The sequence below is a fragment of the Columba livia genome, chromosome 4 (genome assembly GCF_036013475.1).
Source record: "Columba livia isolate bColLiv1 breed racing homer chromosome 4, bColLiv1.pat.W.v2, whole genome shotgun sequence".
NCBI classification, from domain to species: Eukaryota; Metazoa; Chordata; class Aves; order Columbiformes; family Columbidae; genus Columba; species Columba livia.
Genome location: NC_088605.1, coordinates 6,682,971 through 6,700,285, shown reverse-complemented (window position 1 = coordinate 6,700,285; position 17,315 = coordinate 6,682,971). Strand labels below are relative to the sequence as shown.

Sequence of the window (17,315 nt, the reverse complement as noted above, 5' to 3'; positions counted from 1 at the left end):
ATCTGCATTTGAGCTGGGAACAGAGCCCAGATCCTGTGAGCGTTACAAACATTTGCTTTAATCACGTGGCGTTTTGCTTAACGGAAGCTTTGAGTTGCTCCAGCTTCATTGCGCTAAATCAGCCTGTAACAAGAACAACGTGGAACAGGTTTCCCAGAGAGGTGGTGGATGCCCCATCACTGGAGACATCCCAGGCCAGGCTGGACGGGGCTCTGAGCAACCTGAGCTGGTGAAGATGTCCCTGCTCATGGCAGGGGTGGCACTGGATGAGCTTTGAAGGTCCCTTCCCACCCAAACTGTTCTATGATTCCATGGAAGGGAAGGCAGAGATGCTCTGACCTGATGGTAGGGCACTGACAAGGTGATGCCAGCTCTTCCACTAACCAGAAGCAGACACTAAATACTTCAGCAAGAAAAATAGTGATATTTTTGCTACTGAGCCAGAAAAAAAAGAGAAGACAATGCAAACCATAGCAATGAGAACACCCACGATGGCCTAATGCTCCCTCTGGATGTTGCAGTGTGGTATATTTGTGTCACACACCGAGGTAATTAATCACTGGCTGGCAAGCAGTTGTATCACTGTGGAGATGCATAGTTAAGAAATCATTCTTTTCCCCAGCGCACATAAGGGTCAATGGCCGATGGATTTTTCTGACATAGGGGAAAAAGCTTGGCACTGACACACTAACCTTCACCCCACCTTAAAGATATTAGTACCAGCAGGCTTCACTTTAATGGGACTTTAGTCTTTAGACTTAGAATGGACTTTACTGGTCCTTTCCCCTCCTCTCTCGCCCCTTGGTACTGCTTAACTCAGTGTGTTTACCTAGGATTTCTCCGGCTGTCATCCCAAACAGCTACTGTAAATACACTCTTTGACAGATACCCATCTAAATTTGTATCAGTTTCAATCACACCAGGTCTGATGCGACTCTCAGATGATGCTTCTGACTCTGGGAAGGAAAATCAGCCACACACTGGGGGCGCTTTCCACGCCTACACATTCCCCAAACCCTCACTGATCCGAGGTGGTCCCCAAATAAATACAGAGGTGATGGCTCAAACGAGGCACTGGCAAGAGGTGGGTGCCTTGGGTGGGTGTTTGGCTCCAGCATCGGAGTTTTGACCAACCCTGACCAAAATGTTTTGTATTAATCTGCCAGGAGGGACTCTCAGTCTCAAGAAAGGCAAGTTGTATTTTGCGAAGCAGCTTAAGCTCTAGGAGCATACACCCATCACAAGTTTTCCTTATTTAATTCAGGTGGACATTTTTCACATGGTTTATCAGGCAGTGAATAAACGGTCTCTTATCCATAAGCCTCCTCCACTAATTTAAGCTAGATTCAGAAAACAATTTTGTGAAAAAACAAACTAGCAAGAGAACTGCAGATGTTGAAAGTGGCTGGGTTTATTTTATTCTGGAACAAACCTTTTCACACCTAAACCCACTTCAAACATTGTGGGTTATCAAATAACTTCTCTAAGCCAAGGCTCAGATTAAATCTTTTGGTTGACTGCAAACAAAATGTCAGGTTTCGTTATACCAGGAAAACTCTTATCTCTTAGTTTGATGTATCATGTTCTGGGGTTTGTTTGGGGTTTTTTTGGTGACCCAGCAAAGTGAAAAGCCAAAGTTAAGCCAACCCTTCAGGACACCCACGTTTCTAGTGTCAATGCTTCCAATTTCTCATCCATAAAACCTTATTTTAAAGGATCAGTTCTCGCACAGAAGACGTGGTACTCAGGAGTCCAAGTCCTACTGCATACCCCTTTCACCATGGTGGAGAGAGCTCTGCTTCCCTGGAATAACAGCTTTTCAAGAAAGAAAAGTCAATCCCATTTTAAACATTTCCTTTTAAAAAAACACCCACAAATCCCAGGAGGAGAAAACATTTGCCTTGTGTGGCTCTGTAGGGCTGTGTGGAACAAAGTCCCAGCCGCTGACTTAAATTCACAGTCAGAGAGGCCCTGGGAAATGCAGATCCTGTGGCACAGTCCCCGGGCTGTAATTCAGGATTTAGCTGCAATAGATGAATCCCAGTCTGGTTTTATGTTCCATGGCCTGGCCAGGTGGATGGGCTGTAGGTCAGATGCTCTCTGTGCTGGTCTCCCATTCGACTCTCAAAATGAACCTGCAGAGACTCATTCCCATAAATATCCTGGTGTGGAAACAGTTTGGGATGACAGATCTCAGCAGAAATGAGAGGGGAAAAAAAGAGAGAGAAGAAAAAACCCAATTAATTTCAGTTCATTGAATTTGAAACAAGGGGATTTTCCTGGACAGAAGGGAAAAGAAGCTGCTGCCAGCTCCGGCTTTTGTAACCATCCCACAGCCAAGAGGGAGCAGGGACCTTCCGTGGTCACAGGGTGCTCAGCCAAGGGACAGGCTTCAGTATTGATGGGGGGACACACGACCCGGGCAGGGGAGGCATTTGGGCAGAGTGCGGTCACCTCAGCACCGCATGAGGGGAAGGCAGCAGCAATCCCAGCCTGTCCCTGCCTCCCTCCCCATAGCACCAGCCTTATCAGCAACATGAACCATGGGGAAGATGAGCTGTAACTCCATCGTGAGCTTTTGGAAAGGATGATAATCAGAGAATAATTTTGGTTGGAAGAAACTATCAAGATCACTGAGTCCAACCATAACCTAAATTTAGCACTAAACCATGTCCCTAAGAGCCTCATCTATGTGTCTTTTAAACATCTCCAGGGATGGTGATTCAACCACTTATCTGGGGAGCCTGTTCCACTGCTTCACAAACTCTTCCATGAAGAAATGTTTCCTAATATCCAATCTGAACTTGAGGCCACAATCACCACCAAGCAAGGGGGAAGCTCTAAGGAAACCAGAACGGGGATTAGGATGTAGCTGGAGAACGCAGTTAAGCTGGGCACAGCTAGTTCTGGCTTTGCTGGAGCTTCAGCTACAAGAGCTGTTTGTGCAAGACGAAGCAATGCCTACAAAAACTCTGTAAGTGAAGGGTAAAGCCAAGAGCCTGGAAGAGCATTGCCTGGGAAGGACTTGGCTTCAAGGGGCCAACACAGAGACCTGGTGCCACTCACTGGCAAATATTTGGATCAACAAAACCCCACAGGTCAAGGTAAAAGGGGTAAATCCTGTCCATGCTCCCAACACATGCTTTGCATCACCAAGCTGCTGCTGGCCTGTTAAATTGGAGCACATGTGTGGGCATCAGCTCCATCTCAGAGGAAGGAAGATGATATTCATCAACCATCCCTCAAATTGTAGGGCTCTGGCTGTACCAGAGACAACTGAGCAGACCTGCAGCCCAATGGGTGGAGGAGCAGATGCACCATCAGCACCTTAAAAGAGCTGTTTCAGCAACACTCTCCTGCCCATAGCCCTGGCCCAGCCCCAAAACACGAGGCAAAGCATGAGAGCTGCTGTGGGAGCTTCAGTTACTGTAGAATTATGTCATGTTGTCTCCAGCACTGATGTTTGTGCAAAGAGGGGATGAAATGGGTGCTCCCTGCTGCTGCCCCTCACTGGGTACCAGGGGGGTCCAGCCTCAAACTCCTGCCCAGCTTGGCAAGAGCAGGAATTCAGACTCCGCTGTCTTTCCACTGGTAAAAATTCAGTTCTGTAGCTGTATCCAAAATTAAAGAATATTCACCAAGTCACAGTTGATCCCTGCAGGAGGCTGAGGGCACTGCTCTGGTTTGTAGCGCTGTTTACACTCACAAGGCTATCAAGGCTAGAACACCTCTCAAATTCTCCATCTTCCAGAACGAATCCAGGCTCCGGGCAGAGGAAATATGGTATAAAGGAAAGCAGAAGAACCCTGTAGTGAAGTGTTTTGCAGAGCATTGATTTTTTTCCAAGGTAGCGCCCTGGGATTTTTCTGCAGAGCTGTTGTACTGTCAGCATACAATTTGCTCTACTTGCCCTTTTGGTTTTAATGTCCCATTAATAATGCATCTCTGTATTTATTGCAGCTCGCGTTAATGTTCCAGTGTTACTTCTTGATCACCCGTTATTCTCTCTGTAGTGCTAGGCAAGGCTCCAAAACCCAAACAACAGCAGCAGTGTTACTACAGACCAAGCCACAGCCCCACCAGATCCGAGGCAGCGCTGCCAAGGGGGATCATTTATCTTGCCGATGCTGGCAGAGTGTGCGGCACCCAGGAAAACAGGAACAGCTCTGCATCCTCTCCGGCTCCGGGGTCAGACCTGAACTTTTCCAGAGCAATTGGACAGTCAGCTCTTTTGAGGGATCTAAGCCAGAAAACTGTAAAGCATCATTAATGAGCAGCTTGCTTAATCCTGACTCTAACAGGAGTTGGGAATGAGCTGTGGGGCTGGCTCTGGCCGACAGCTCAGCAACGCAGGCTTTGGTGGAGGATGTGCTGACGATGCCTACCTTGATCAACCTGGTGTTCCTGAACATGGCTGCTCCTTGACCCTTCAGCCAGCAGAGCCTTGATTTCTCACTCTCTGGGCACCACACTGTACCTCTGGCTCAGCATCCACGCTTGGCCATTGCTTGACCAGCATCCTCAAGCCTCACTGCACCAGTTCTGCACTGCAGAGCAAACCAGAAATGACAAGGGCAACGCTGAGGGAACTGGGTGGTTGCCTCACCAGGGGGTTACAGTGCTCATCCCTACCTCAGGGCTTTATTACTCTCCTTTGCCTGAGGGACATCCAACCCCCATCTTGCACATTGCAGGAAAATGCCTTAAATCCTGAAAAAGAGAGAGCCATGTTCCTGTTTTGAGGCAGATTTCTCTCCGCCCTTCTGGATGAGGCTGCACAAACACTAGGAGAAAGGTTTCTGTGGTCATCCAAGAAAGCCCTCATTTCCCTTCCCCGCCTCTGGGAACAGGGAACTCCCTCCTGCCTCCCTCGTCCCTACGAACAGCACATGACATCCAGCAGCAGCAAAGAGTTTCACAGCAGGAAAACTGCAGTTTCCCTGACCCAGGCTGGTGGTCAGGGCACTGGGGAGGTGGGTTTGAAGCCCCTCAGGGCACTGCAGAGAGCCCAAAGAAGGTCTCCTGTGTCCTCACTGCCTGCCCTCAACACCGGGCTCATGGGCACAACCAGACACGGTTCACCTCCTCTTCCCTGGCTGTATTTCAAAAGAAGCCACATTTTCTCTCTTTCAGTTATATTACTATTATGCATTTGTCTACCAAACTTGGAGTCTTTGAGAGTGAAGCATTATCCGTTCTGCTCTGCATAAACTGCAAGGAAAAGCATGGAATGAAGATGGGTGTTGGACTCTTCTCCCAAGTAGCGAGTGATAGGATGAGAGGAAACAGCCTCAAGTTGTGCCAGGGATGGTTCAGACTGGATATTGGGAAAAAATTCTTCCCCAAAAAGGTTGTTAGGCATTGGAACAGGCTGCCCTGGGCAGTGGTGGAATCACCATCCCTGGAGGGATTTAAAAGACGTGTAGATGATGCTCTCAGGGACATGGTCTAGTGCTCGAGGTTATGGTTGGATTTGATGATCTTGAGGGTCTTTTCCAGCCAAAATGATTCTATGATTTTCTGGTTCTACACACAAAGTTTCCTCCTCTCCCTCCTGGCTGAGGTAGCAGGTTGCCCAAGCTGGGGGAGGCAGATCTCACTCTCACCTACCACACAGTGGTCACCTACAGACCCCATCCTCCAACTCCACCCCAAAGATCAAGACAGCCATGTTCAGCACTGAAACCTTCTAGACACTTGTTTGGATCTCAGCCTTTATGGGCAACGTTCACAAGTTTCTCCTGTCTGGCCTAGTCCCAGAGAAGAGAAAGGGTTTTGCTTTGGCTTGATTCATAGAATCAGAGAATCATTTTGGTTGGAAGAAACCCTCAAGATCATGGAGTCCAACTATAACCTAAGTCTGGCACTAACCCATGTCCCAAAGAACCTAATCTGGGTATCTTCTGAACCCCTCCAGCGATGGTGACTCCACTACTTCCATGGGCAGTGCTTGATCGATCTGCCGCCAGCCAGGAGCACGGCCTGGTGACCACAATCTGACCTTGTGTGAAGTGTCCCCAAGGTGTCACATGCCCTTGTACTTGCCAAACCCCTCAGCAGATGAGGTGTCTTCCAGATTTCAGTACTTACTGGCAAGCTTCAAGTGGTTTGTCCAGAAAGGCTCTGTGTGTTTAAAGATCTCATGGAGCTGTTGTCACCAGTGCTTGGTTACTGACCTACACAAGCGTTAACAACACGGGAACCAAGGATCTGGCAAAACAAACTTTTCTTCTCCCTGTCTTCTAATATTTAGCTTTGCTTTTGAGATGAAAGAAGCACTAATTCCTATTTGTATCCATTCTCATTGCTTGATTTAGGATTTTTTAAACATTTACTGGCAAGACCAAGCTTTCTATTATGACTTCTTAAGCTTGAACGTAGCTCACTTTCCAAGCGCTGTGCAAATACAAGCTGATTTACTGTTACCAACACACCGAGAATATTTCTTGTCCCCTATCTTACAGGTAACAAATCTGGATCAAACAGTGTGTGTTTCGTACCACACAAGTAGGATAAAACCTGCTGTCACGGAGGCACCCCAAGGTTAGTTTAAGGGGCAACAGGGTCCAAAACAACTTTTATTAAACCAGTGAGAAACAAGGTTTTAGCACTCCAAAAGTGACTTAAATACAGGTTCGGATATCAGTTGAGGAAAATTATTAAGGGGCAGCAACTAATACAACAGGCGGTCCACAGAGTGCATGCACGTGGCTTCACCAAAACAATTCCGGAGCCGTCCCTGAGTCCCGGGGGAGTCCACACTTGCCTGAACACGGTGTGGGGTTATTTTAAAGAGATACACGTACTCGTATGGAGTACGGAAAGTGTGCACTCGCGATTGTGCGAGGGTAAATTTATAATACACTTGCAATCCTGCGAGGAGAGATACACGTGCAAACGTGCACGGAATATTACATGTGCTTATGTGCAAGCACGGGAGGAAAATACACCCACGATTATGCGAGGACTAATTTTAGACGTGTTCATATTGAGCAGGGAAAGTACGTGTGCATATGTGCACGGAAAGTAGAAATACACGTGCAAATGTGCACGGAAAGTAGATACACTCGCAATCCTGCGAGGGTTAATTTTACACATGCTTGTATTAAGCACGGAGTCTCGACTTGAGTCCCGTTTTTATAGGCTGATCAGATCTGACTGTAGGCATTCCAGAAGCTTCTCTGCACCCCCACACTGGCTGTGGGTGCCCCTGAAGCCTCCAAACATCCCCCACACTGGCCGCAGGTGCCCAGCGGCTCAGTGGTGCCTCGGCACTCCCTTCTCCTAATGGCCCTGGCCAGGGGGCTCTGGGGCCAAACAAAAGAAGCTGTTAGCCTCAAATAGCAGGGAGAGAGGGAGATGTGCCTGCTCCTTGCATATCGAAGGAGGGAGGAGGAGAGAGGGGGGTTTGCATCCTGCCACACCTGCAATATATCCCTTGCTTGCCAAAGCACGCTTGACCAGAAGCCGCTTAGATTTGTGAGGATCGCAGCCTCCCTTTCCAGCTGATTAACACCAAGTTCCTTCTCTTACAGCTTTAAAAAATCCTCTTCCCCCAGCTTTCATACCTGCAGGTGCTAACCAGCCCATTCCTGGACTGCACATTCAGTCATGCTCATCACTAAAGCTAAAGCTTTCCAGACAGATCGTTTGCTATTATTAACAAGAGACAGCACACAGAAAATATACAATTTTAGAAGCTACCATTTATTTTCTCACTCCTGCCACGTTTTTACAGCATGTCCTGGCACTCTATGGTGCAGCAGAGTGTTAAGGGATGGTTTCCAGGGAAGAAGAACGTGGCCAGTGCCAGCACTGCATCCGACTTCTAAATCGCCTGCAAATGGAAATGCAGCATCTGCACACAAACCAGAGGAAACCACCACAGGGTTTCACCATTTAGTATTAGGTTTGCATTATTTGTTTTTATCATTGCCAAGGATATTTGATGGAAGCTTTGTAAATAGTGTGCATTCAAAGGGATCCCGCAGAAAACAGTCAAAAATAGCACAAAGAGCTCTTGGTGCCACCTGATGTGGTTCCTCACCACTTCCTACTGCTCGAGCTTGGTCTGCCACAAGAGAGAACCAGGTTTCCTCAGCCGCAAAACATGCCACTGAATTCTGATTCAGAGCAGTAGGATGCTTAAGAGGAAAAAAGAAAGAGGAAATCCCAGTTATTAATTTGCCTCTTATTTATTTGCAAAACTCCACTGTCATACTCCAAAGGGGCATTTCTAGTCTATTCTTCTGGCATACCAGTCACAATGTCATCCTCTATGAAATCGCATCTGCCAGCTCTTTGGGGTTCCTCATGCCAAAATTGACTCAATTTGTCCATTTTATAGAATTACAAAGCAGCCAGAGCCCCATCCATTATTCCAGCCTCCTCCCAGACTGTGTTCGGGGTACGTAGTTCACAAAAAATTGCACAGCAACAAGAACTGTTGCAAGGAAACACAGAAAATTTAAAATACAGAAGGTCTAGGTGGATAGAGCTACACATTGTGTGAAAAGAAGAGCTACACGTTGTGTCTCTGAGCACAGGAAGAAGGATATTTCTTCCACCTCTGTTTTCTGCACACATGTGGATTTTTAACAAACCACAACTGCTCTCATCTCAGAAAAGAGCGGTTTAGATGACTCACAAGCCAACCTTCTCACCCTATGAATTAAAAGTAATCACTGCCTCAGCTGCCTTTTCTTCAGTCTAAATGAAGCCCATTTATATGCCAAAACACTCACTCTTCTCCAGTCTTGGACACACAGACTCTCATCTGCGGTCCTGTTATTCTCTCTCCTTTTTGTCCATGAATCAACAGCTACTTACTTTGATTTCCTAAGCAGACACTAGGTAAGATCTGAACTGTAATGTTAGGTGCTTTCCTATAGCATCAGTTATTTCAGGACAGATCAGAATAGTTTTTCTGATACTGGCCTGTGCCTAAATTTTAAAAGCAGCTCAAAACTGAAAGGGGAGGTTGTTCCATCCTGCCACGGTCAGAGCACGTTTTCCAAAAGGCTCTATTTTTAAAGAACTATCTATATTAGATAACCTGGGAGCAGGACTGACTACCCCCCTACTGAATTCATCACCATTTCCCATCCTGCAGGGAGCGAGAAACAGCAATTTGACACACAACGTGGTGTAAAACAAAGGATAGTCACTTCAGTACGTTTTCTCAAAATGAGACTATGTAATATTTAGAGGCACTTTCTTGTCCTGCTCATTTAGCATCCACCTTCTTTGTCCCCAAAAAGCATGTTGGCTGCCCCACAGCAGAACTTCTCACCACCAAAGCAGCACGGCAGCCTGGCAGGAGGACGGCTACAAGAACACCGGCCTCAGGAGCTTCAGACAGCAACAGAGAAACAAGCTGGTGCCTGGAAAAGAATGTCAAGTTGCTTCGGAAACTCAGTGTCTTTTCAGTTACAGAATCCCAGACTGGCTGGGGTTGAAGGGACCTCTGGAGATCATCCAGTCCAACCCACCTGCTAAAGCAGGTTCACCAGAGCAGATCACACAGGAATGTGTCCAGGCGGGTTTGAATGTCTGCAGAGAAGGAGACTCCACAACCTCTCTGGGCAGCCTGGGCCAGGGCTCTGGCACCTCAAAGTAAAGAAGTTTCTCCTCATATTCAGATGGAACCTCCTGTGTTTCAGTCTGTGCCCATTGCCCCTCATCCTATTGTTGGGCACCACTGAAAGGAGTCTGGTCCATCCTCTTGACACCCACCTTGAGATATTTATAAACATTGATGAGATCTCCTCTCAGCTTCTCTTTTCCAGGCTGAACAGACCCAGCTCTCTCAGTCTCTCCTCATAAGAAAGATGCTCCAGACCCCTCAGCATCTTTGCAGCACAGCATAATTTCACACACACACACACACACACATTTCAAGTACACAGAATTTTTATGTGGATGTATTAAGCCAAAACATAAGACTAGTGAGTTTTGCTGTATTTCATGATGCTGTAACTGCAAGGGTAATTCATTATCACAACACAATCAAAGCAATCTCTTAAGCCTCACAGAGAAGTGATGTGAACACTTGGATGAATGAGTTATTTGGGTCAAACTCTTTAGAGAATGAAAAGGTGCTGCATCTCCCGACAGAAAATGTGGCACAAATGCTCATGGCTGCAGGACTGTGAATATCTCTTACAGATCATTCTCAGCCCATGGTCTGTAACAATATAGACTGTAGCCTGAAATTACAAGTCTTTCTTTTACGACCTTTGTTCTTTCCCATCTAACCCTTTGTGAAACTGTATCTAACTAATACTTTCCCAGTTGTTTCCAGAATGGCATGTTTTTGAGACACACACAGCAGGTGCTAAGACTGGATAAAGACACAAATCTTTTCTAAAGATTTGCAAAGTGAAACCGGAGAGCTACCAGTCTAATGCATTTGTTAAGCTTCAGCACAACTTGCCGTACATTTGACACAGATTTAAGGGGCTGAGGCCGAATGGAATCCATCAAGTAACTCCACAGGGGCTCTGTCACAATCCCAAACCGTCTCTCACTACCTGATCCAATCCCAGTTAGTGCAGCCCCACTGGAAGCAGGAGCTCCTCAGCTGGCCAAGTGAGCTCTGGAACCTTTCCCCTGGCTTTAGAGGAACCACCGAGCACGATCAGGCGTTGAAATCTGTAAGAAAACTTGCCTATATGGTAGCGAGCAAACACCAAAGAATGTTAACTACTTGTGAGCGTTGCATTCTGATTAAAATCAAATGTATAAACAAGAAAATCTGATTTCTGAAGAGTGGCTAACAACTCTCATCGACGTGATTTTCAGCATCTGAGTCAAAATGCTGGCTGTTGACCTCATCACAAAATTCCCCTCGGTTACACAGCCACATAATAGGGCATTCAGGATATTTCTTTGCAATGTCCTTTATTAAATACCCTCTTTGATACAGAATGTTTCAGCAAAAATAGTTTAAAAAGTGTTTCAGTAATTCTTACAGGAATCTTTTGTGAAATCACTGTTACAGCAGCTCACACTGTCATTTAAGGAATAAATCCTTATCACATGTCAGGTTTCTCACTGTGCAGAGATCTGTTCCATGCAAAGAACTCCTAAGAGCAGGCATTGGAAAATGCCTATAGAAACCAGGAAAACTCTGAATTCTGGTCTTCAGCTAACAAAGAAATTTAACAATTGTGTCACAGACACATAATTCTTAGTAAATGAAGTAGCAGAACAGGAAAATGCATCCTCTAAAGCTTATAGAAATCATGGCAGTGCACATAAGTACAGCAAAGAAGAGGACGTGCCTCAAGCACAAACACTTCAATACAACGTTGAAATGCCAGCACAGAGCTGCCCAGTGACACCCGTGGGTCCCAGTGCTATTTTGACATGAAACAACCATGTGGCATCTGGCACAACCCACCCAGATGGGATTCTGCCACAAAAATCCAACAGCATCAACAGATTCTGCTTTGACTGTTGCACAGCCCGTTTGAGACCCAGATGGCCTCCTTCATTTCATTTTATTCTTTTCTATGTAAGCCAATAATCTCATTTTTCACATTAATGAACAGTAAATAAATGTTTCTTTGGATCAAAGCATAGCTCCTATAGGCGCAGATATTCTCGTTAAATTGATTAGGCTCATCGGGTGTCCAGATTAACAAACTTATTGGCACAGGGAAGGTGACAGAGTATGTGCCCTCATTGCACAGCTGTAGCACATACATATCTCCTATGATGAACATTTTAATCAGAATGCTGAAGTCATAACCAAAACACTACGTAAGGGGTTGCTTGAGGTCAAACAAACCGGTCCCTCCTTTCACAACTTTTCCGACCACAAGGCATGCAGAAGGGGATCGCAGCTCATCGTGGGCACCTGTAACAGAATACAAACAAAATCACATCGGGACGTTTCCAGCGGTTTCTCAAAGGTCACTGCTGCAAAGAAAACATTTTGGTTTACAGGCGAGAAGTCTGGGTCAGCCCCCCTGGTTTCAGAAAGGCTCTTCAGAGTGAATTTGTATTTGTGAGAGCAGGAGTCCCAAACTCTGACAGCCCCTCCCTCAACAACTATTATCTCATCCCAATCTTTTTACACAAGCAGGGAATTAAGCCACACATTACTAAAACTTTCCCTATTCAGCCTGTAAAGACAACACATTCCGAATTCTAAGACAACACAGACTTGCCCTTCCAATGAACACATTTTGCTGATTAAACAGATCACTAAAAAAAACCCCACATCAGTGAGGCAAACTCAAAGATTCCCTTTTCATTGCTGCCTTTTTCCTTTGTCAGACTGAATCCTTTTGATGTGGATTTTAAATCCTTCTGGCTAGACCCCAAGAGAACTTTTCACTGGAGAGACATTCCATGAATTCTTTTGATTTTGTGGTTACTCACTGCAGCAAAATAGTGTCACAGAGATTTGGAAGCTCTCCAGATGACATGTCTGGCTAGGACTGGTTTGCTTTCACTGTTTTTATAGGCGTTTTTCATTCATCCTAACTATCAGCAAGCGGGAATTCTGTCATTAGAGCGGCTGGAAGATTGGAAGTGAAAATTGTTACACTTTTGAGAAGTTTGGGTCATCTTTATTCTACTGAGCAAAACGTGCTGAACTCTGTGTGATACAGAGGACGGGGGGAGGAGCTGCCCCATCGCACAGTGTCCGCTGTGTGCTCGCGGTTCTGATCTCAACTACAGATGAATAATTAAATAGCTGCTCTCCTAAGTGTGTATCGGCTGAAGAGAATAAAAGCTCCTTTGTTACACCATCAAGCTAAACAGTCCTAAACGTCCAGTTTGTTCATGTGACATTAACAAAGAGCTGTTCTTCAAGCACGCAGCCCAAGGGGTGGCACTTCTCCAATGGCACTTCTTAGGGCAGCTCTGCACAGCGGTCACAACCTTCTTTTTCCCCTTCTTATTCATCGGGGCCATAAGCGAGCGCCCTTGTGGTAACTCTTTAAACGTACAGTCATCAGCTACATTAAGGCAAATTAGATCCAGACCGCTGCAATCCACATGATGACTTCCATTTTCATCCTGCTGAAATCAGTAACTCCCTCCAGTTGTAATCAGTGCAGCCTCCCTGCCAATTCGCCGTGCCCTTCTGTCAGTGTGCACTGTCTTCATTCATAATAAGATCCATAAATATAATTACATTTCATTTGGCAAAAAACTTATTTCCATGGCAATATGCGACATAATGTAAATCCAGACAGGGCACAACTGTGCAGGAAACATCCTCTTCTACTCACCCCGGGTTTACAATTTTCCTTTCTGATTTTCAGATTAATTTAAAGTCAATTGTAACATAATACTATTCATTAAAACCTACCATTAGACAAATGAATCTGACCCTTTGTCTGTGTTTGAGGAAAAAAAGCAAAGACAGCAAAGTGCTACAAAGCAGAAATAAAACCAGAATCAAAGTAACAACCAGGAGGACTGTTCTCACTACAAAATTCTGAATAGCGTGGTTACAGAAGAGATGAAAATACAAGAGTTATAATAAGAGACATGCAAACAAATCAGACATGACCATAGAGACAGAAAAAGGCAGATTTAGCAGTCTGTTATAAGGCTTTGCTATAACAATTCTTAAAAATCTTAAGGTTTGTTCTGAAATTGCCTATCTAGTCCTTAAAAAAAAGGAGTCACAGACCTCACAAATTATATGTGGGAGCTGACTTCATTTAAGCCGACAGAATTTTATTAGAAACATCTGGAACGTTTTCCTAGGCAAGGGCTTAATTAAAATTTTAGCCTCTGGCATTTTTTTCTAATACAACTATGCGTTACTCAAAATAGCAGAAAGTTACAATGAAAACAAAGCACACGCGAAATGCTGCAGTAATTTAGTGCAAACTAAACCATTTACCCATCATTGTTGCTTCCTTCAAGAATTTGTAGCTCGTTTCAAACGTCATCTGTTGCAGGGGGGAGGAATTGGACTGAATTCCAAAACGATTCAGCGGTTTATAAAATCCTTCGAAACACATGTAATCCGCCACCAGTGAAAGGTGCCGAGGGTCCACCTCAATGCCTAAGAACGTAAGAAAGAGCAGTCAAAGCATTCAAAGGCTAAGGTATTCTTTTAAGTAAGTGCCATCTAAGTTAAACCCCCTGAGTCAAATAAACATGGGGAACATCTCTATTAACATTCTCCTGGCAGTTGCAGCTCTTGGTGTGTAGATGGCTTAACTGCTCCCCTCAAACATCCAGGAGAGGAAGACCTCACTATAATATAAACTAATATCTCTCCAACGAAACTAAAATGTCAAGAATGCTGTAAGGTGGCAGTTGCTCTACATAAAATCAGGAAGGTCTGAATCATCTTTGTTTCTGCAGAAATGGATCACACATCTGAGAAGACCTTATTGCAGCCTTTCAGTACCTAAAAGGAGCCGATAAGAAAGATGGGGACAGACTTTTTAGCAGGGCCTGTTGTGACAGGACAAGGGGTGATGGTTTTAAACTAAAGGAGGGAGATTCAGGCTGGACATGAGGAAGAAACTTTTGACACTGAGGGTGGTGAGACACTGGCCCAGATTGCCCAGAGAGGTGGTGGATGAACCACCCCTGGAGACATCCCAGGCCAGGCTGGACGGGGCTCTGAGCAACCTGAGCTGGTGAAGATGTCCCTGCTCATGGCAGGGGTGGCACTGGATGAGCCTTGAAGGTCCCTTCCAACCCAAACTACTCTATGATTCAGTGATATGTTTGTGACAGGACAGAGCTCTGACCTCTCACTGGGTTGCCCACATTAGTTAGACACAGGAGTCAGAAAGTTCTGCTGTTTTCTATGAATTTAGGCATCCACACAAAACCCCATTTAATCTGAAGAGGAATGGCACTTACTTGTAAATAATACTTGGAGTTAGTGTAACGGGGGATCATTAACAGCTCTGTCAACATTTACCTAGTGGTTCTTGAACTTGAAGGTCAGACCACACTGGGCTGCCAGCCAGCAAACCTGTGATATAACTTGTTGCTAAAATTCCCACTGTATTAATCTTCCCTCTTTTCAATAGTTTAATTCATAGGAGGATTTAGCTCAGTTAAGGCAGATTCAACATGCCTGACTTTAGCAGCCTGTGAAGTCAGGCATCTTCCTTAATCTCTCTGACAAATCTGTGCAGAGGGCAGAACATCCAGGCAATGCCACACAGCTATTTTAGGAAGACATGAGCTCAACTACAAAGGGACTCCCGTCAGCAAAAAGCCAGAGCGAGGCAAGATTAATCCTGTTCTCAGGGCCACCATGCAAGTCTAACATAGTTAGGATCCTCAGCCAATAATAGTTAACTTGTCTGGACCTTCCAGCTTGCAAAATATAAATATACCAGAATAGAAAAGCTCTGTGAAGGGAAGATAAATTCAACCTTGTCTAACGGATATTCTACTGATTAAACAGAACCTCATAATTAACTAATGAAGTTTTCACAGAAAGCACTATAATGATTAAAGTGATGAATAAGTGCAACTAAAAAAATACATACAAATGTAAAGATGATGCAAAGACATAACTTTACAAGCACTGTGGCTGGGTTTTCCCACCTTAATGATAATAAAAACTGTATTTTAAAATACAAAGAAATCTTACCATATACAGCAAATACATCTTTTATTTCCTTTATAATCACCCTCAGGGCAGACTCAATACCATAATTCTTAGCCATGGCATGAATATCATTGGAATAAAGTCTGTTCAGGTCCAGAATCTGAAAGTAAAAATAATTATCAGAGACACAAGTCAGGACAGAAGTTACTTGTTATTTCCAAATAACTTAAGCTAAGCTAAAGTTATTTTTTCTCCATTTTTCATCAGCATAAGCAGCACCAACAGCTGCAGAACAACTAGGCAGCAGCTCAGAGTTAAACACAGACAAAAATGACTCTGGGGATTTACGTTTAAGCTACTGATCACAGCCTTTTATACATGAATGAGAATATTGGAACCAAAACTCACCACAGGGGAAAATGATCTGAAATTAGAAAAAGCAAACAAACCAACCCCAAGCAGCAAGGGAACATGTTAAACTCTTGCAAGCAACTTAATGTAATGCCCAGTCTGTCTCAGCCAGCCAGAACTTGTAGCAAGAGCAGTAAAGATGTAGCATAAAACAATCCTGTATTTCTAGAGTTATGGGCTAGATGGCACAACCGAACTATTCATCTCCACGTCCTGCAATTCATTTAGATAGAACAACTCCCTCAAGTAACATTTAGAGAGACAGTTGCAAACACGGTGTGGAATTATCTGTCATTAGACGCTGGGCTGCTGCACAAAAACTCATTTACAGGCTGCCCTGGAGAAAAGGCTCTGCCGAGCTCTCAACACCTCTGAGGGGAAAAAGGAGGAGAAAGAGAGTTTAAGAGTTAAAAAGGCCACATATCACCCCTGAGAAATGTAAATGGCACCCAGAATCCATCACCTCTCCTTAGAATACTAAAGAAAGATCATTCAAGTGCAGGGTTATAAATAGGTTACGTACATCAGAGTATCTGAACAGCTCTGCAAGGTTTATCCCTTCGGTATGCAGAACAAGTTCCTTTTCTCCGTGCTTGTTGGTACTTTCATTCAACAAGCACCGTGTGATTCCCTTCACTTCATGGATGACGGTGTTTCGCGCGACAGAGACAAGCAAGGAGGAGACGTCGAAATACACTTTCATTAGTGGAAGTGTCAGTGAAACCTAAGAGGAAAAAACAAACCAACAACGTAGGGTTGTTCTGTAAAAAAAGCTTGAATGTTGGGCCCCATAACCAGGTCACTGCTTTTTAGGCAAGAAGTAGACAACCTGACTTACCCAAGTTGTGTCTTTAGGAACATAAACGCTTGATGAGAATTAGAGCAGAACAATGCTAGTACGAACATCCCATCCCATCCCATCCCAGGACCGTTCATCCACATTGCTTTCAAGATCTCTGAACTTACAATGACTGTTGTTTTTTGAGTGGCTTTCTTTGGGGAGTGGGGTATGTCTGTGTTGGGTTTTTTGGCTGGTTGGTTGTTTAAGATCACAGAATCACAGAATGTTAGGGATTGGAAGGGACCTCGAAGGATGTTTAGACTTTTTCAACAGTCAAGTCATTGCTTTTATTCATCAAGAGCTACCCAGTGGTGGACCAAATATTTAAAGATTAAACCCCAATAAACCTCTCAAGACCCTGTTTTTTAAAATAACATTTCAGGCATTGTGAAAGTTAGAGGTCACTAAAATTTACGTCAAGAAGTACATTTGTACTGTCGCTTTTTTTGTACTAATATAGCAGTGCTGAGACAAAACTGTAGCACTGAAAAGATCCGTTTGTTATGG

At 44.6% G+C, this 17,315-nt stretch overlaps 1 protein-coding gene across 1 annotated transcript in view; it reads right to left on the bottom strand.

Moving 5' to 3' along the window:
* Positions 1–10,885: 10,885 nt before the first annotated feature.
* The window catches only part of POLR1A (RNA polymerase I subunit A), a 38,950-nt gene continuing 32,520 nt past the window's right edge, over positions 10,886–17,315 (bottom strand). Inside the window, exons 31-34 of the mRNA XM_005509948.4 lie at positions 16,491–16,691; positions 15,599–15,716; positions 13,874–14,038; positions 10,886–11,863 (exon numbers count right to left, since the gene is read on the bottom strand). Coding sequence (XP_005510005.2) covers positions 11,763–11,863; positions 13,874–14,038; positions 15,599–15,716; positions 16,491–16,691 — 585 coding nt within the window. The 3' untranslated portion in view covers positions 10,886–11,762. The remainder of the gene's footprint in view (positions 11,864–13,873; positions 14,039–15,598; positions 15,717–16,490; positions 16,692–17,315) is intronic.